Here is a 20,421-nt window from a genome sequence, read left to right as displayed (position 1 = left end):
AGATATGACCCTCTGGCCCCTTGGGGCAAAAGGTGAGAGCTCTGGGAGCGGAGGCCTGGTTCCAGCAGTCTGCCAGCAGACGAGACGTATGTCCTCCTAACCACATTCCTTCCCATCTTAGATCACTGAGCAGCTCTCTTCGGCTTTCTGTCTTCAGTCCCTTCCAACCCAAAGCAATATAACTCTTTATTTTAGCCCAGATGGCACCTTATAAAAAACAAAATAGAATGAGTGGTACAAGTGTAATAAGATCAGTGAGCTTCCAGGGCGGCTTCAGCTGGTGCTTTTGTGCAGGTGCCTGAGTTTGAAATTTAGATTAGTCTGATGGGGCTAGAGGTTAAATAGTCAAGTAAGGATTTCCTACTTCCATTTAAATGAGATTCTCTGAAAAGTGTAGCCATGATGAGCAAAGGTTGAGAGAAGTCTACTCGGGAAGTACATGTGGTGAATAAAAGAATAAGCCTGTGTAACCTGGGGCTGTGTCTTTTATATTTGGGGATGACTGTGCTGCTGAGTGAACTGTCTGCAACACAAGCCACTTCTGATTTCATATTCATGACATCCGAGAGGGATGGGGGAAAAACAAACAAAACAACAAGCAAGGAGACTATAGCTGATGGAACCTAGGCCCCTATACGAACTGTCACATCTACAAAGTCAAATCTCATCTTGCACAGACTGAGGAAGAGCGAGGTCATCCTCCGCAGCAAACACTGACTCATCTCACACCCACACACACACATGCATGCACACAAATTGTAATAACAAACCTTGGTTGCTTTCTTTCTTAAATCTAATGGCTTAATAGTACAAACTGGTTATCTATCATTTAACACAACCTCAACAGCCTCATAGGACACACAGGGACACCGGCTAGGAGCCTTTGCACAGTAGCCTACAAACTGCCGGGCTGTACTTCCCTACAGCAAACTGCAAAACACGTCACTTTTCTAAAGAATAATGACAGCATGCACAAATGGAGCCTGGAAGCATCACAGTGGCCCTGCCTTTTCAGACAAGTCATGTCCTCCAAACAGAAGCCCCTTCACAGAGCAGTGCCAAGGACATACATGAGTGTGGAGCGCCCTCTAGGGGACAGAGCTCTAAGTGGATCAGGCTTGAGAAGCAGTGAAGTGGCAACAGTGCAACCAAATACACATCAAAGCTCACCCTATGCAAATGTAGATTGAAAATAGAAATTGTTCAAAACTGTGATGTTTGATATGCAAATGATGCACAAGTGTCCTAAAATTTACAAAATGTTTTCTTTCTGTATATATGAGTTGCTTTATCACTTTTGCTTATGTAACTGTCTTCGTAATTATTACCTTATTAAGTCAAACATACTGCAACAATATGCCCTTTGTGGTTCCCTCTACAGTATCGTTATCGGCTGTCTTGAGATTACATATGTAGATACAGTATGTGACCCCAGTAAAAGAAAAGTCACTGCTTTTTCCAGGGGGGATATTTTTGAATCATCACCAGCGCCAGGCTCTCGCCATGCTGCTGTGACAGCATTACAGCGCAGGTCACAGTGTGGTCAACAGACTTATGCACATCCCAGGCCCGAGACAAGACAAGCTGCCTGGAGCTGGGCTCTGCTGCGAGGGTTGAGGAAGATATATGGCCCAGAGGTCACACAGGTCGAATGTGGAAGCCACCGCAGTTCATCTCTTTTAGATGTCACACATATACACCATCATGGAGCCTTGAATGTTTTTGAGGACAGATTTATCATGAGGTGTGCTTGTTTGCAAAGAGGGCCTGTAGCTGTCAAAACTCAACATCCATCATTATGGTTTTCACAATATTAGATCAATCTGTCAAGTGAATGATTTGACTGATGGTACATTGTGACTGAACCATCAAATATTAATGTCTCCATAATACGTAGGCGAGTGTGGCGCCAGTGGAAAATGGGAATGGAAATTGCAAGAAATCCCACAAAATGCTCTATTAACCCTCTCTCCCACTACAACTACTCTGACAGGCTACCAATGGAACAAAGAACGAGGTCTTCTCCAAGTAAATAAGGTTTAAAAATTCAAATTCAAGGATGCTTCAGGAACTTAATGTTCAGCAATACACAATTATTGTAAACAGATAAACAAACTGAGTGTACCGAAGACAGAAGATAATGCCATCTGTAGTGAACGCTCTTAAAATACCCATTTGGTTAATTAAACTTTATGAATAATCAAACAGCTGAAAAACCACAAAAGGTCACATTCTCAGAGGGAACAGTACCCTTCCTTCTCACTGCCATGTTGGATACCAACAACCAAATACCGTGCAGTGTTCAAACTAAACCAAGAATTACTGCACAACTGAACAAAGTCTGGCTGGCCTATCGATTAATAATGAACAGGCTTCTTCCTCTAATAAATATGCCACTAAATGAGAACTGCAGAGTAAAATAAATGGCAATTTAATCATATAATTCTAATGAGCACAACTCGCATATCAAATATCTTCAGTGTGGTGTCACCCAGGCGTTTCATTAACCTGGTTTCCATTACATGGCCCAACAGGGACAGCGAGAGCTTACTCACAACTTAATGCATGTGTTCAGTTGCCAACATTACTTGACTTGTCATCTAAGGCCCTCTTGTGGGAAAACTGGCAACTGTAGGTGCAGCAGGGGAGTCAAATAAAGTTCAGCCGCTGGATTCTTTTTTTTTTTTTTTTTTTTTTTGTCGCAGACAGTGATTTTAATTTCAGAAAATCACAAGTTCATACACCTGCCATTTTCACTAGAAGTTAAATGCAAGGATTTCAGAACAGAACAGGCTTCAACGTCTGTTACATGTCAAAGAGCTGCAGAACAGAAACATATTGGTATCGTGTCAAATACAGATATATATATATATATAGATAGATATATATATATATATATCTATATATATATATATATTTATTAAAAAAAAAATCTTTCTTACCTTGTGATACTACTTTTAGACTACAGCCACAGTTCAATATTCAGCAATCTGCATGATATTTCAATGGACCTGCTAAATTTGACTAAACTCAAAAATGTGGCTTCTCTTTGACTAGGTATTAGTTACAGAACATGCCTTCGTACACACATCTTGCTTTTTGCTTCAGTGATCAGTCATTTGAACACAAAACTAATGGGACTCTGGTACAGCCTGTGTGTGGTGTCATGCTTCTTTCTTCAAGTCCACTCAAGCTGGAACAGGTCGAACATAAAAGTCATTGTCAAAGTAACTTTATTAAAGGCGGATAACTGTGGTCTTGTAGTCTTTTAACTATCTATTCAGTGCTTAACTGCAGGGACATTTTTTCTTTTCAATGAGCTATGTAATAAGAAAGTCCAATCTTGCTCTTGCAGACGATATTGTTGATGTGCGAAGTGAGCCTCTTGATGATTTTACACAATATTTCTAAGAGAGTAAGGTTTAAGACAGAGGGTCGACACAATCCATTACGATTAAGTGCTGTAGGTTTGTCCTTCTGGTGGTTGTGGAAGCTTCATATTTTCTTTGGACATCATTAGACGCCTTAACTCTTGAAGAACGATTTTAATGCTATAAGAATTCTGCCATTTTGCTAATATTGGTATGCTACGTGAATCCACCTGTGAGACACATAAAAAAAAAAAAAAACACACAAAAAAAAAATACCACATCAGTCATTGTGACAGGACTGCTGACAGTGAGTGATTACACACATCACATCTGAGCATCAAAAAACTGCAACGCAAAACAATTTCTGAACTCGACACCAATACATAACCTTGTCAGATTTGTGATGACACTTACCGTCCCGTTGGAATTATTTATCCCATTCATGCTAATTTTTGTTACAAATCTAACAGTCGGGGCTGTCTCTGGGTATCTAGGTCCACATTCCACTTTCAGACTGTATATCCTGTTCTCATAATTGGTCTGAAAAACAAACAAGTAGAGAAACAGAAAACACATCAGTTACACTATCTATTTTAGCCGTTAGACAGTATGCTGTGTCTGCAGCGGAAGGACAATGCCCATGTTGAGTTTGCCGTGCTTACTCTTGCTGGTCCAATGATCATGCCTGTCCACCGTGTGAGAGTCATGTCTTCATCATCCTCGAGGCCCCAGCTGACTGTACCGTCACCTTCGCCCTTTTGTCCCTCTTCAAGCTCCTCCAACAAGCGAAAATTGCGTGGAACTTTAACTCCTAAAATAACAAAAACAGAATATGAACTACCCTGATTTTAAAGATATGTCAGACGATTTTCTATATCTTTCTTACTATCAGCAAATTCCATGGAAAGACTAAAACCAACAATGAACTAATCATACGAACAAGTACTCTCTCAGTGGCCAAAGCCTAATACACGACTGGTCAAATGCTTTAGAACACCCCCATTTTTCCAGTTTTGAGTTACAACGATTCAAATTTGATTGAATCACATTGATTCTAAAGATATGGCTGGTGATACTGTATATTTTACTTAGTGTCAGCAAATTCCATGGAAATACTAAAACCAACAATGAACTACACTTGCACAAGTATTGGCTGTGTAGCCAAAGCCTAACACTGTATATCTTGTTCCTCCATTGTTGGCCAAAAACTATTAAAACAGGTTGGTATGTTCCATCTTTATGGAAAAATAGGCACTATAGTTTATTTTGAATCAGCCACACTTAGACTATACTGCTGCTGTAAGGCCATGGAGAGATGGTCTTTTCATGGGATTTAGGAACAATAAAAAAAAAAATACAATCTGAATGAAGGAGACCCAAAAACATTCTTTATAATCAACTGGTTTGGAGGGGGAACGATTTATTAATACTTAAGCAACAGAAATTATTTTGGTATATTATTTAACAAATTTGATGGTTCTAGTTCAAATGTGAACATTTGAACAAAACAAGCAATTTGAAAATATCACTTTTGGATGAAAAAAAATTCAGTATTTATAGACAAAGAGATTAATAGATTAATCAACAAAACAATTGGCAGATTAAGACAGTAAATCAATATCAAACAATGAGGTATACACAATATAATTACACTGTTATAGTGTATGTTTCAGTTTGGTTTTTTTTTTAAATCATAATTATATTATTGTATTTTATGTTTGAGGTATAATCACTGTCACTAAACAGCAGTTCAAAGACTGTGCAAAACTGCGCGTTTTTCTCGACAATATGAAAAATATTGCATATGGCAGGAAATACCATGATATTCGATATTATTGAACACTGGCCCAAGCCTAATCATTATCCAAGCATTTTTTGTCACTCCTGGTGCGCAAACTGTGTATCCTTTCATGAAAGCTGATGCAGAAACACATTTGTCTCTCTGATCATAGAAAAGTAATGCATCCAAATCAAGTAAGAGCATGAAGCATGTGCAAGACAGGACTGGTCGATACAAGAAATGACTCAGTGGATTTAAGTGTGATATGCACGTGTCCACAGCATACAGCACATCCTTATCTACCTACTGTGAAACTGCATCTAATTTGATACCTTGTTCACAGGGCATTTACTGAAGATACAGCATCTGATGCTACTCTTGACAGTCGTTTGGAAACAGTCATGAGATTTGGAGCACATGGGCCCTGCACTGATGATTTTTACACAAATGATCCAGTCATCTTATGACCAATGTCGTAACAGCTGAGTTGATAATAACATCTTTCAAAACTAGTCAATCACAGTGTTCAGCTACTGGGAACATGTTCTAGGAAGATGGTTCAGATGTTGGCATTAAACACACAGCCTGACAGGCACTCATGGCAGTGTAAATGATGAACCACTTACAGCTCATGACTGGAGGAGTGGTGGAGGTTGAGGAGACAGCACTTAAGTTAAACTACTGCAATTCATAATTATGATCCTGCGCACAAATTCACAGAAAGGGAAGTGAGAGGAGCGTTTTAAGAGAGTCACGTGACTGAGGCAGAAGACACAGTGAAAACATTCAAATTTTCCCTTGTCACTGAAGCGTTCATTTCATGTCCTCAAATTTCAGACAACATTCATCACAAGCAAACATCACAAATCTCTTTGTAAAATCAATATTTCACATCTGGTGTGCAGCAACCACAATGAAGTAGTGACTCTTCAGTGGTACATAAGCTCTCACGTTTTCTTAAAAGGCATTTGCTCCCAAGAAGTCGTTCAAGATTTCAGTCCTTTATCCGGTAACACTGGTAAAGCGAGTTTAGCTCACCAAAGTGTTAACTGGTAGCAGCATGTGTGTCAGCTGCTATGTAACAAGAAACTGTGGTGCAGCAATGCTTAAGATACTAAGGCTGTAACAAACAATAATTACTATTATCAATTAAACAGCTGATTATTTACTCATCTAACTGATTAATCCTTTGGCCGACTAAAATATCAGAAAATAGTGAATATTTCCTGAAACCTGAAGAAATGTTTTGAAATTGCTTTTTTTGGTCTGATCAACAGTCCACAACAACCAAGAGATAATCTGTATATTGTAAGACAAAAGGAAAAACAACAAATGTTCACAGAGGCTGGACCCACCAGATGTCCAGCATTGTTGTTGGATTTAAGACTTAAAAAATTAGGTGACAATCAAAATATCTTGGTTTTCTATGAAATGATTAATCATGAATTTGAGTTTCAGCTGTAAAAGACAGTGTTCATAATACGCCCTTGTCCACACCACAAATTGCTTCATTAAGGGTTATTATAATTAATAATATATTACATTTCTGTTGTAGTGTATAGGCTATATTTTTTATATACTGGAGCCTAGTTTTTCTTACCATATATTATATTTTTGCAGTACTTCTGTTGTAGTTTAATCTAGTTTACTATTATAGTTGCTGTTAATGTTTTGACAGGTTCATTTTTCAACTGTAAAATCACAGCTTTTCAATAACCACATCTAAGGGATCAAGTGTTAATGTTATCTATTTTAAAAAACAAATACTGGCCCATACATTCTTATCAGGCTTCTAAAACCTGCGACTATCTGTATTGGTACTGGCTCAAAAAGCTTTCATCAGTCGAGCTATAACGACGGGATGTATAATGAAAGTAGGAGGAAATGAACACCTCACAGAAATAAGTTGATCTAGTGTTATATCTGGCAATGTTGGCAGAAATTTGCTTAGTAGAGACCACTGTTACCCTACAAGAAGGCAGGCAGAAGTGTAATCGAGATCAGCCTTAGTTTATGCAGGTCATGTATAGATGTTACTGTATAGTTTTATTTTTCTCTATTGTTTATAGTTGTCCTAGCCTTGCCCACTTCTCTTTGGACCCTCATTATTGTTCTTCCAACAAAACTTTGAAACGTGTCAAAATTAAAATAGGGAGGGAGGGAGGACTAACGAGTATGGCTACAGTAAATTGCAAATACACAAAAGGCACTAATGTGGTTATGTCAGGTTAAGGCATCGGGTTACGTAAAATGCGAGATTCACTTAACTCTAAAATCTTTAAAAAGAGAAGAGGGAGAAAAGATTATCCTACACTACGTGTCAAAAGCTATAAATGATTTTTTTCCTTCTCCTTTCAGCTCATTTTATCTATGGCACTAGTAACTTAAACCTTGTTAGGTTAAAACTGAATCAGCAGCAGGTCGCCCCAAGTCGTCCTGAGGTAGTTTCGATTATGATTAAACTATTTCCCCGTTTCTCTACTTTGTAGCAACATCCCAGTGCTGTATGGCCTAACTCACGCAGAAAAAAAATTATTTCGACTTTGAGATGATATTACACTCATAAATATTATTTTGATTTCCCATGATTCAAAGACTTTATTTTGCAAGTTTTGAGAACCACGCTTCCTGCTGAGCGCTAAAGCAGACATGGGCTCCGACTATTTGCTGAAACCACGCGTGTCAGCTACGGTAGCTGTAATGTTACATCAATCCGCGTCCCCCTGCTCCCCACCCCGCGATGACAAAACATCCGCCTCATATATGGACGCCGGGTTGTCTGCGGGATTTATTCCTACAACCAAAGAGTCAAAATCCAGTTAAAAATGTATCAATAAAGTTAGCAAGTGGGGTGCTAATGAGGGCAGCGAGGAGCAGTGTCTGCATCGAGGCATTTCCGTCACCGTCACGTTGAGTGTCACAGAGAAGCCATCGAAATCCGCACATTACATTTATCATTGATAAATCACTGCATTTTAAAGGCCATTAAAGCACGCAAAAGACAGATTGAGGCCTTTATCCCAGCCAAGAGACCAGCTATCCGGACGTAGCAGGATCGACACTCGGTGCCGCGCAGTGTTGGAATATTCTAGTCGCTAACTTAGCTAAACTAGCTAGTACCGTCTGCGTTTGTTTGTAGTCCTCAAATTAACATGCACTTACAAGCGAAATTAAACCTTCGTAACGTATTGTACCGACTGTGGGGTCTTCTATGTAATACATAAAGTTAACGTCAGCAATACTGACGCCCATTTCTGACACCTTCAGCTATTTCAGCTAACTCACTGACAAGCTATTCCCAACGCCTCGCTTTAGCTACGGTGATCAACACGGTGGCTCCATGAAATAGACGGCGCCCGCGAGGCTCGCCGCTGTAACGGAGAGGCGACGTTAACCGAAAATACACAAGTCGGAACAATTTGGTAAATATGTTCAGCTGGTGAACGGGCACGCTTGCTGACTTGAGTTTTCAACCCCGGCCCTGGCTTCACCCGCAACTCCGTGTCCCTGTAGATGTTTGTCTGAAGGCACACAAACCTGAGGAGGCCGCCATCTTCTTCTTCAGCCGAGTCCAGAAGCACACACAAGTGTGACATCACAGCCGTTAAAACCGGCAGATCACCGCACTGCGAGCCGGTCGGTTCACCCCGCTCCTGCGCTAACACCGCGCCGGTCACGGTCAGTGTAGTCCACCGCATCGCCGATCTAACCTCCCGAACCCGCATGTTACACCTTTGACCAGCTTTAAAGAAACAAAACCGGCTGTGTGCAAAAGTTCAGGCAAATTACGTATTTGGTTGATTGTGGAAAGGTAAAATAAGCCTATTCTCAAATGCATTTTTATTACATTACAAATAAACTACATTTAAGAAATATAAAAAAAAATATTTAAAAAATCGACAGTACCTGTGGCATATGCAAAAGTTTTGGGCACCATACTATACCCCTATGCCCCTCCTATAATAATAATAATGATAATAGAGTCTAATAGTAATAACTAATAATACTCCCACTCTGCCTGACATACTCTGGGATATTTTTAGGTTGTCTTGTATGCACATGATGAGGTTCAGGTCAGAGGTCTGTGAGCAGCATCTCAAAAGCTTCAGCTTGTGTTTCTTGAAGTATAGTCGAGGTATACTTCAGATCATTGTCTTGTTGTAGAGACCAATACCCTTTCACTCTAACTTTGACATTTGCATTGAGAATATTTAGTGTAATCCATTCATCCCTCCATCTGTGCAGCATTTCTCATGTCACTAGCTGCCACATGACCCCAAAGCAGAATATTTCCACCCCCATGCTTAACAGGTGGTAAAGTTTCCAGAGATACTAAATATGTTCCCGCTCAATTTAAAGATAATGTGTGCAAAATGAGTCATCTGCAGTGTTTACATTTGATGAGACTGTAACCATAAAAACATTTGGTTTGAATGTTTCATTATGTAAATGTGAAATTGCTTCAACAAAGAACTGAACGACCTGGTGCAGAGCGTCATATACGATACTGCCAGAGACGGCACATTAATGCAATTTCAGCAGCTTTTAAGGGAAAATATGAAGGGGAAACTGGAATTTACGTCAACTACAAATAATGGAAAAAATAAACTTTCCAAGGATGTTGAGTAAGCAACTTTTTATTTTCTCTCTATTAACAAATAGTCAATGCAAGCTACAAGGGCAATTCAACTCTGGTGATAGTCAAATACTCAATCTTAAAGAGCATTTAGAAAATCTGATACAAAACAAACAAACTGTATGTTCCAAGCTTGCTTTAACACATATCTCAAAAAACAGAGAAACTCAGTGATTACAATGTACAAGACAGAAGAAAAGAGCTTTTTTACCATCACAGAACAAAAACATCAAGAGCAATACTTAGACATAAGACAAGTACAAGCACTTTTAAATATTAGCTCTATTAATTGCCAGTACATGTGTTTTGTTGCCTTTTTTTCTCTTTTTGTTTAAAAAAAAAAAAAAAAAAAAAAAAAAAAAATCACATCAAGACACTTCAGTTTGAATGAGTCCTCTGTTAACTGAACCATGTGTCCAAAATCCAGGGTATTCAAACATCTAATATGCCCACAAAACATATGGTGGTTCAATTATACAAACACTTTTTTTTTTTAACAGCACAAGAAAATAGGTCGACACAGGATAGGACTTAAAATTAAGGACTGTACATAATTGCAGGGTGTGCCTTAGGCGAGGAGACGAACAGTCTTTCCAGTAACCGTCAAGTAATCCTCGTCAGCCAGGGCTCGGAGCGCCTCGTCAAACAGCTCCTTAGTGATCGCCTGCAAGCAGTGACAAAGAAGGAAGTTAATACAGGAAGTGGTGGTGTTGATGATAGAAACAGACAATGTATGATTTAAAAAAAAAAAAGCATTTGTTGAATCTTCATAGAATCTTTTCTTGGACTAAATTTACTTTTATTATGAACATTATGGTTATGGTAAATTAAATATTTTTATTATTAAAAAAAAAAGAATTGAATCAAACTTTAGGCCTTTTTCTTCCATCTTCTATGCATGGCATTAAAAGGTTTTATATCCAGTGCACTTTAACTTCTGAAAACTGCCACCTAATGAAGTTTTAATGTATCTTACAATAATGTCATGGAAAAGAAATGAAACAGCTCTGCTCTTGTTCTGCCAAATTACAAACAAGGAGCACACTGTTCTCATAGAACTGAAAGCGAGTTGGAAATGACGTTGGTTGAGATTTTTATGCATCAATTTCTCTCAGACCTAAAGAATAAAGCAGCACAAAGTAAGGTAGAATAAGTATTTACCGTTTCAGACTGTCCTCTGAGGTCGTCGAGCAGCTGCTGGTATTTCATGGCAGGCGTCTTTCCCTTGGTCTGGATCAGTTTCTTTAGGGCCTGGGCGACCTCCTCCTTGCGCTTGCGGGCCGTGGCGCTCATACCTGTAATCAGTAATCAATACATTGAAATACACTGCTTCTGTTTGTAGACTGAGAAGGCCATTTTCACTATTCCCTAATGGTTTGTCTTCTTTTGGAGATATTTTTTTCAGTTCATGATCCATTTAAATCTTTACTTTCTCATGTTTTATAGACCAATGATTCATCAGTCAAATAAATATAGTCAGGTGAAGCCTTAAGTCCAACTTAAACTAACAGTAAAGGACAATTAAGTGATAAAAAAAACAAAACAATACAAGGTTTGACTCATTAAATATTAATTATTTGCTAATAATCACTTTGGTATTAATCTTAACCCTGTTCCTTCATACCTGTTGTGAGAATAGAGATGTCAACAAATCCTGTCCTGGGATCTGTCGCTGACTGTTTGAGGGCCTCGCGGTGCAGCCGCTTGGCCTCCTCAACATCGATGGTCTCCACCTTCTCAGAGAAGCGCACTTTAGCGTGGGCCTCTGCCAAGCGGATCAGGGACTCCAGCTGTCTGGGGTAGGCGGACACCATGCCTCGACCGCTGCCTATCTTCCTCATGTCCACGTAGGCCTGAGGACCGACACGCACAAGGTCGGCTGAGGTCACAAAGGCCGATACCAAACTTGAGGGGCCAACAGGTGTGTTATTACCCACACCTGTCTGAAAAGTTTCAACAACATGTTCATAAATTGTGGAAACAGGTGGCACAAACTAACCTCGATGAGGGCCTGGCTGGCTTCCTCACTCAGCCTTGGGTTAATGTATGTGCGAGCGTATGCGATGTAGTCCTTCAACACAGCCATGTCGAGGAACTCCTCCTCAATCTGCTCCTCGCTCTGGTAGTACAGCGACACCAGGTGGTGGGCCAGCCTGCGGTCGTAAGCCTCGTCTTGGGGATCCAGCATCAGGAAAATTAGATCGAATCTGGCGGGGCACAGAAGCGCAACATTAAAAACCAGTAACATGACAACTGAGAAACATAGATGAGACTAAATCATTAAAAAAAAAAAAACATTATCTTGGATGTGAACAAGTAAGATTTAAAAAAAATATATTCACCTGGACAGCAGTGTGTGAGGCAGCTGGATGTTCTCAATGGTGGTCTTCTTTGGGTTCCACTGAGATTCAACAGGGTTGGCGGCGGCCAAAACAGCCGTACGGGCGTTCAGCTGGCAAATGATTCCAGCCTGCAGACAGAAAAAAAAAAGAACCCAAGTGAGAAACGTCCAGTTGTATCCTCTGAGTTTTCAGTAATACATGCCCCTACACGTGTTTAAAACTAGTCGAAGGTACCTTGGCGATGGAGAGGGTCTGCTGCTCCATGACCTCGTGCAGCACGGAGCGTGTGCTGTCACTCATCTTGTCAAATTCATCGATGCAGCAGATGCCGTTGTCGCTCAGCACCAGGGCTCCGGTCTGTAGGACCAGCTGCCTGGTCTCTGGGTCCTTCATCACGTAGGCGGTGAGACCCACGGCGCTGGAGCCCTTTCCTGACGTGTACTGGCCGCGGGGCACCAGGTTGTAGACGTACTGCAGCAGCTGGGACTTACTGGTGCCGGGGTCTCCGCAGAGCAGGATGTTCACCTCTGCACGGAAGTTCCCCCGGCCGGTCTGACTGAAGTCCTTACGGGTGCCGCCAAACAGCTGCAGCAAGATGCCCTGGAAGGAAGAGATAACAAAACTGTTGCCAAACTTCTACCAACAATACGAAGAGTACCACCATATTAAAAATTCAATAAAATATCAATACAATATCAATCCTTTGATTTTGCTATTCAGAACATCACGTTGACTTTCTTCTGTTTTAAAGGCTGCACAACACCTTACTGAACTTATTCAATTATTCCTGCCATGTGAAGTGAACAATAGACCTTTTTCCAGGCAGAGATATATTGACTTGTCAAAGCAGGAATCACAAGTGAAGCCAACAACACTGATGACACAGTGACATTTTAGCTTCTTTTGAGTTTTTTCAAATAGGTCTCCCTGCAGGTCTACAAGTGCAACTGTTTCCATGTTAGCCGCTAGAAGTGTCCTTCAGAAAGAGGCCACTGCTGTCAAGAGTGTTGTTAGTCCTTAGATAAAACTATAGAAAACAGGTGCCAACTTTTGGGGAAATTTTCTTAAAATGCATGTTGGGCATTAACATGATCATCATTGCGACAGAGTTTGTGCCGATGTTTTCCTGGGTGCTTGTAAAGGTTCGCGCTCTGTATTTTGGCTTGCATTCCCTCTCAAACACACACACCTTTTTGATGTCCTCGTGTTCATAGATACTGGGCGCGAGGGCAGAGGAGAGGCGTTCGTAGACGTCTGGCTTGGCTGCCAGTTCCTTCAGGGTCTGCACTCGGTCTTCAGTGAAGAGCTTCTGTTCGGCCTCCTCGCCCATACCATGAAGGCGCTTCTCGTCTGTCTTGCGGAAGTGGATGGCGTCGATGTGAGTCTTGTACACGGACTTGACGTTGCTCTGGCGTGGGTTGACGCGCATGGGAACTGCTCTGTAGATACCTGCAGGGACATTTGGGGAGCTGTTAGGATTTCTGCTGAGTGAAACCTGGACTCACCACTGCCCTATTTAAGAAATTAGTGCTGAAATTATCAGTTGATTGACAAAAAATGTTATCACAAATTTGATAATGAAATAAAATAATTATGTGAGAAATTGGTTTTTTTTGTTTTATACAACTGTAAAATGATTATCTTTAAATGTGAACTGTTGGTCAGACAAAAAAAAAAAAAGCAATATGAAGATTTCAACTTCATAACACCTCTGTGAAATTGTGACGGGCATTTTTTTTTTTTAGAAAACTCTTCTGATAATCAGTTCTTTTCAGTCTTGTTTCAAGCAAAAAATAAATAAATATATGGTAAATATTCTCTAGATTTTGAGGAGTTGTGAGTCAACAATTATTGATATTTCTGGGTTGTTAAGGGGCTGGTTGGACTGAGAAAACAACCCCAAAAAAAAAAAACAAAAACAAAACCTGAAGACATCGCAGCAATAGCAGTAGACACTTTAGGGAGCTTACCAGTGATGTTTACTCTGTCTCCTGGCTGCACTTTATCTACCAGGTCATTATGAGCGTAGACAATAGTTGTGTGAGGTGTCTGACCAGCCGGCATGTCTTCAGGAGACTCCTGAATTTTGATCTGTTGTTTAAAAAAAAAAAAAAAAAAAAAAAAGGATCAATAAATGAACAGATGTCACCACCTCAACAGCAATGCATCACTAATTACCACTCGACATATTCGGAGATCAGGTGTCATTTACTGTAAGCAATCTGCCCCGTCACCAATCCCTCAGCCCCTCCAAACTCTCACCATCTGCTTGTCTGAAAAGGCGGAGCGATTGTGCACGAGCGCCAGGCTGTGCGTGGTGTTGCAGTTGCGACACACAGCCGGCTCAGCGATGCGCCCGCGATCCACTTCCACGCGGGTGCTGTAGGCGCACACCTGGCACTGGAAGAAAGCCTCCTGCATCTCAGGGATGAGCTGCGAGGTGCGGATCACCATGCCACTGATGGTGATCAGCTGATCGATGTCTGTGGAGGCAACGCATAAGGGCAAACAGAAGCTTTAGTCTGAAGCTGATACCTCACATTTTATCAAAGCAAGGAAGAATGTTCACAAATCCCACACTAAATATGGGATGGGATATCTCGCCAGTGGTAGCCCTAATAAGCGTGATTGCACTTTGTAGTGCATCTGCTGACGTTGTCTGGCTTCATGAATCCACACACCTTCTGGGTTCAGGTTCCGCATGTTTTTGGTTTTCAGGGCGTTGTAGGGGCGGACTTGGATCTGGTACTCCAGAATAGAGTCTGGGAAACGCTCAAAGAAGAGCTCGTTGACTGCCATGTCGAAGGTGGGGATGACTTCCTGTAACAGAAACAAATGACTCAGGCATTAGCATCCATTAGAGAAAAAGTATAATTTAAAATTTAAAAAAAGAGACAAATGTTTGAAACTAAGGCTTACAACATCCTGTAGATAAAGTGTGAAACTAATTTCCCAAACAGCCAATTCCCCTCTGCATTCAGGACTGAATTCTTTAATGTTTTTGAGAAGAGTGCTCTTTAACCCTGAAATATTATTCTGACCATTCTTATATTATTATGTAGCTGTTCAAGAATTTAATTACATTTCTTTTAATATCATTAACTCAACAAATGTAGTAAAAATGTGAGCAGCCACATTTCCTGGATCAAAACTGTCCACACTGACTCTTAATACACATGGTATAATGAGAATAACATGTGGTTGTAAAACATGGGACTTCACCTGTGGGTAGCAGATGAGCTGCCTGTAAAGTTCTGCATCAAAGGACTGCACATGTCGGCAGTTCACATTCAGCACTGGATCACCAACAACACTGATCTGTGAGATAAAAGAAGCAATGTCAGTTGTTAACATGGATTAAGATGTTGTTCACCGTCTAATAAAGTGCCCAAAAACTACATACAAACAAAACTAAATTATCTGGTGTGCACCTGATTTAAACGTGTGTTTTGACTGGTGTTATCATTTCTACCCAACGCTCACAGCACAATAACACAGACATCAGTAGTCAGTACACTACCTCTTCCAGCTTCTGCATGTACAGTGGCTCATTCAGATCCAAACCGGCGTTCTCATCCTCTGTGGAGGTCGGGTCAATGAACCTCTGCAGGAACCTCTGGAAGCAACAGCAAAGCAGCACAAAAGATGGGAACAGGAACTCTGAGAGTAAGAGGCATCTTATAAAAGCTTAAATGTGTGATTATTTTCATACCTGAAACTTCTCCTTGCACGTCCCTACGTTGACATCAGTCCCCCAGATCACCAGCCTCTGGCCTGCATTTGATTCGCTGGCTACTGCACCATCCGTACTCGGCTGCTAAAACATATGAACAGTGTTAAGTTATTGTGGTTTTAGCTTTGTTGGCCTTAATAACGCCTCATGGGGGAGTTTCAAGTTTAATGCTAGTTTCAACCTCCACTGACCGGCTCAGAGTGAAGATCAACTTGTGGAGCCTTCCTGACTGACCCCAGATCTGGTCGCTGTCTGGCTGGGGTGCCACGCACTCCACTGCGAGGGGTCCCCTCAACCCTGGAGCTGGGGGTCCCATACATGAGAGGGGAGCTCATGTCCACTTCATTGGGTAAGACTGTTGAGGGAAGAAAACGACATTTTACCACACTGGAGTTAGATCAGAGTGTGTCACAACAGATGATTAAAAGTTCCCTGCACCTCCACTGAATAATGATAAAACAAACCAAATTAAGTTTAACTGGGCACATTTTGTCATATTAACTACCTGATGGTCGTGGACTGGAGAACAGAGAAGTGTCCTGAGGTGCTGAGGGACTGAGCATGTCGGTAGCTGGGGAGGTGGGCATCGGCATCAGGTCCCCGGTGGAGGAGTCCTGACCTCTGCGCCTCTGAGAGGGAGGTGAGGTGGGGCCATCACTGATGGCTAGGTACATGAAGACACGAGGAAAAATTAATAAGAGTATAACAGAGAACCACCTATTACAATGTTAAGACCATGTCAGTGGCATGGCAGCTGAAAGCTTCAGGAAAATGTTGAGGAAAAGGTTTCATTTCATTTCATTTGAGCCACAGACAGAAAAAACCAGTGAACTTACGTGTGGATGGGTTCGTGTTCCTTCCACGTTTGCGGCCACCAGGAGTAGATGCTGGGGAAGACATTGTTGCTGCAATATCTAAAAGATCAAGTGGAAAGGCTGTCAAGGAAGGTAAAAAAAAAAAATAAAAAAAAAAAAGTACATTTTTTTTTTAAAAAGGTACTGTCCTAAACCTACCACTTTAGTGGCTGGGTCCCCACCACCTGCCCAGACTTAAAAAAAAATAAAATAAAATCGGGCAGGTGTGTTTGGTTGTGCCTATTTTTTTCTCTTTAGGAGGTCAGGGGGGACACTAGGGTCACCTCCAACATCACTTTACAAGGGGCTGGCTAGTGGGACAGTGTGTTGATGTACTAATGACTGCCACACAATCTTACTTTTCCTGCTCTCCATGCTGTTTTGTTTACAAGGTTATCACTCAGCCTCCCATGACCTGCAGATGAAAAACGCCTGATGGACACAGTCAGTCAGGGGCAACTACTTTGCAGCTTAGATTGACATTTTTGCCACTTCCCCACCTACCTCACTACATGCTAAATGACATGAATAACAATGTGCCTAAGTGAGACCAAGATACATAATGACTGATGCCATTTACCGGAATGTGTTTGGTGCATATTTATCCAGATTATGAACATAAATCGAGTACATGTTAAACCATGTTTTCATTGTAACAATGCTGTATTTGTCAACCTGCAGTTTTCTTTCAGGTCATTTCATGTTGGTTGGCAGCAACGCTCAGTTCTTCAAAGTAAAAGCTAAAGTTAAATTAAAGCCGCATCTTCTTTGTGTTTTTAAGCAATAAACATTGCGTTTGTCTACTTTTATTGAAAACGTTTACTCAGTTAGCAACATCTCCACCATTTGACATGTGGCTGCACAGGGAAACAATAAGCTGAATCTTTTGCGCTGTTTGACCTGATTGAACGCTTAAAACTGAACATGTAAATGACATAAAATGTCGACGCACAATCAAGCAGACGTGGTTGTGAAACGCCACTTTGATTCCACCAAGATAACCTACGGTTTAATAAGAAACACATTAAATAAATCAAACTTATTCTTACCCCTTCTTGAGTATACGTCCGAGTGCTGCAGATGTGGCGCGAAACTGCGGATGACGTTATTTTCGCGGGGAACTTTGGACCAATCGGAGGCCAGAATGGCGCTTTTCCTTCCAGTCGATTCTTTCGTTGCAGAGGGGGCTTCATGCTGAGTTTCTACGGATGCTGCTTTAATTGAACACGACGAAATATCTCGATGAATAAAACAAACACTTTAAAATAAAACTAAAACTAAACGTGCTTGTCTATGATCATTAAAACACGATCTGTTTTTCCTGCGCGTAGTCTTGTGCTCATTGACACCCTGTACTGGTTTGGTTTGGTCCAACAGTAAATTGCCCTTTTTTTCTGTCTCTATCTTTATTGAAACTGTGATCGCTAAAAAAAATAAATAAATAAAAATCAACATATTGTTATTTCAGTTATATAACTGCATTAGAAGCATAGAAAGGCCATCAGAGACAAATAATATAAACTTAGTGGCCACTTTATTAGCTACAATTGAACTATCTAATGCCATCCAGCAAAACTATTGCCATAATTTATTTATAATCACTATAATGAAAAAAGAGGAAAAAGCAAAATAAATAAATAAACTAATAAATAATACAGTAAATGATAAGATGTATTTGTATAGAGAAGGCAGTGGAGTAGAAAAATGTCCGTCCACAAGTGGGCAGCGTTGGGACGTTCAGAAAATGAGTGGGTCAAACACTCGTCCTCTTTTTTTTTTTGCAAAATAAGTAGTTTTAGAAAATGTCAAACTCAAGTTTATTTGATGATGGCACGGCGACTTGGGAATTTTCTTAAAATGCAATTGTTTGACTTTATTTGGAAATAAAAACGCGTCACAGGGATTGTCTTTATTGATCACGCAGCATGTATTTGTGTGACTTTGTCCTGCAGGTGTGTTTACTGACCACAGGGCGGCGCAGTTTCCATTGAAGACGGGGCTATGACAGAGGAAAAATACAGCCCACTTCCTAAGAGGAAAACATCGAATCATTTCCGAGAAGTGTCAGGACATGTGTCATTTAAGGCGGCTTTTTATAGACAAGATCTTTAACATATCATCACCACTAACACCTTCTTCATTACCTTTGGAAGATATCAACCACCTTCAATTGATTGTCTGGCTATTTTTTCACTGTAACATTATTCATTGTAATCAATTACAAAATATTTAAGATAGAGTATTTACTTGTATCTGTCTGTTATCTATCTACTCAAATCTTAATGTAATGTTAATAACTTGAGATTCTGAGGGTTTTCATATGCCAGTGAATGTAGCCCACCATGCACACTCTGTTGTCATACAATGGTCTAATCGGCAGACTGTGTTGTATACCTCTGTACATATAGTGCCCTGTATATACAGGACGCAGTAACAATATCACTTGTATATAGTTAGTTTGTTGTCCAGCTCTTACCTGTATATAACAGCTATAGTCTATGTTTAAATTAGCTTATATTTGTTTGGCTTGGAGTCTTTTTTTAGCTGTACGTCCGGTTTTGTATCCCTCTGTAAATTTGTTCTCTGTTCTTTCAGAGGGGGAATGTAGCTGTTTACATTTACTACAACAACTACTGTACTACATAGTTCTTTGAGTCACATATCGTATTTCCATCTCATGCCACTTTATACATCTTGAAACTACATTTATTTGACAGATAGGCCTTTAGTTACTTTGCAGGTGTAAAAAAAATGCAACAGTAAAATACAGTTTCCGTTCATGTATTACTAATCATTGCCCAGTAATACAATGTTTCACACTCACATGGGCTTAGGAGTAGGCGACTGTTACTTTTGATACAAAAAAAATACATTGTGCTACTAATATTTCCACAGATATACTTAACCACCACTGCCAGTGCAGGGCTTGCACTCGTAATTGAGTATGTTCACAGTGTGGTATTGTTACATTTACTTGGGAAAAGTATCTTAAACTTCTTCCAGTTCTGTCGAAATTTGACAAACACATTGTTATACTGACTTCACCTGCCTCAAAAACTCGTAACAAGCACCCATGTCGGGATTCAGTATACTGAAGTATATTTAGATCTGGAGTTTAAGTTAATTCTGCTTCTGAGCATCAATTATATAAATGCATTTTATACCACATCACATATCACATACAATTTTGTGCACTAGACCACTTTTGGAAGAGTTATTTATAGGACTGGCAACATAAGGAAACTCAAAAAGGCAGATAGGAAATAAAGCAATAGAAAACATAACTAGAAACTGATGCAAAACCAAAGACTAGGACCACACTCTTGACTCTCAATACATGCAATGGTGGTAACATGTTTTGCATGGTTAGTGTAAGTCAAGTGGATCAAGTATATTGTCCTTTATCTGTATGGCCAACATGTGCAACAGGCCTTCACACAACAAACTAAATCATGTTTCTGCATTTCAGATGAAGGTATTATATTTCAGATGAAGATATTATATTTTTTTACCCCACTACATTTATCTGATCAGCTATTGTTACTTTTCACACGAAGATTTCTTCAAACAGAATATGTCATCAGTTTATAAAATATGATGTATTGTTGCAGATGAAACCACCAAAAATAGTTACAATGACCTTCACCTTGACCCGTTACAAGTTACAAGTCTCACATACATGGTAATAAATCAATAATAATAATA

The 20,421-nt window shown here is 40.2% G+C and overlaps 2 protein-coding genes across 4 annotated transcripts; both read right to left on the bottom strand.

The window, feature by feature from the left end:
- Window positions 1-3,216: 3,216 nt before the first annotated feature.
- ube2v2 (ubiquitin-conjugating enzyme E2 variant 2) lies at window positions 3,217-8,846 on the bottom strand. Its single transcript, XM_071492374.1, has 4 exons — window positions 8,689-8,846; window positions 4,034-4,182; window positions 3,786-3,911; window positions 3,217-3,601 (listed from the first exon to the last, which is right to left on the bottom strand). Exons 1-4 carry the CDS (start codon window positions 8,702-8,704, stop codon window positions 3,455-3,457), a joined length of 438 nt encoding a protein of 145 aa, XP_071348475.1. The 5' UTR covers window positions 8,705-8,846; the 3' UTR covers window positions 3,217-3,454.
- A 1,296-nt stretch (window positions 8,847-10,142) lies between these two features.
- mcm4 (minichromosome maintenance complex component 4) lies at window positions 10,143-17,847 on the bottom strand. Of its 3 annotated transcripts, none has more exons than XM_071492370.1 (17): window positions 17,766-17,847; window positions 16,699-16,776; window positions 16,368-16,526; window positions 16,054-16,217; window positions 15,842-15,946; window positions 15,650-15,745; window positions 15,352-15,447; window positions 14,811-14,949; window positions 14,392-14,612; window positions 14,100-14,220; window positions 13,319-13,578; window positions 12,364-12,729; window positions 12,130-12,257; window positions 11,787-11,994; window positions 11,412-11,640; window positions 10,949-11,082; window positions 10,143-10,451 (listed from the first exon to the last, which is right to left on the bottom strand). In XM_071492370.1, exons 2-17 carry the CDS (start codon window positions 16,760-16,762, stop codon window positions 10,356-10,358), a joined length of 2,586 nt encoding a protein of 861 aa, XP_071348471.1. In that variant the 5' UTR covers window positions 16,763-16,776; window positions 17,766-17,847; the 3' UTR covers window positions 10,143-10,355. The 3 variants fall into 3 exon arrangements, with proteins under 3 accessions (XP_071348471.1, XP_071348472.1, XP_071348473.1); XM_071492371.1 differs by having other exon boundaries at window positions 15,842-15,943; XM_071492372.1 differs by having other exon boundaries at window positions 16,699-16,797; window positions 17,766-17,798.
- Window positions 17,848-20,421: the final 2,574 nt, after the last annotated feature.

Source organism: Trachinotus anak, unplaced genomic scaffold, assembly GCF_046630095.1.
Source record: "Trachinotus anak isolate AG129_WGS33_773 ecotype Australia unplaced genomic scaffold, CSIRO_AGI_Tana_v1 ptg000012l, whole genome shotgun sequence".
Taxonomy (NCBI): domain Eukaryota; kingdom Metazoa; phylum Chordata; class Actinopteri; order Carangiformes; family Carangidae; genus Trachinotus; species Trachinotus anak.
This window is presented reverse-complemented; position numbering and strand designations above follow the sequence as displayed.

Bases quoted from the DNA above. Each gene is read 5' to 3' on its own strand.
- mcm4 (XM_071492370.1), bottom strand. From the start codon at position 16,762: ATGTCTTCCCCAGCATCTACTCCTGGTGGCCGCAAACGTGGAAGGAAC. The intron at 14,950-15,351 runs GTGAAGTCCCAT...TTTCTGTTACAG, and splicing joins AGCTCATCTGCTACCCACAG to GAAGTCATCCCCACCTTCGA. The intron at 13,579-14,099 runs GTAAGCTCCCTA...ATGTCCCTGCAG, and splicing joins AGACAGAGTAAACATCACTG to GTATCTACAGAGCAGTTCCC.
- ube2v2 (XM_071492374.1), bottom strand. The intron at 3,912-4,033 runs GTAAGCACGGCA...TTTGTTTTTCAG, and splicing joins TGATCATTGGACCAGCAAGA to ACCAATTATGAGAACAGGAT. The intron at 3,602-3,785 runs GTAAGTGTCATC...TGTGTCTCACAG, and splicing joins TAAATAATTCCAACGGGACG to GTGGATTCACGTAGCATACC.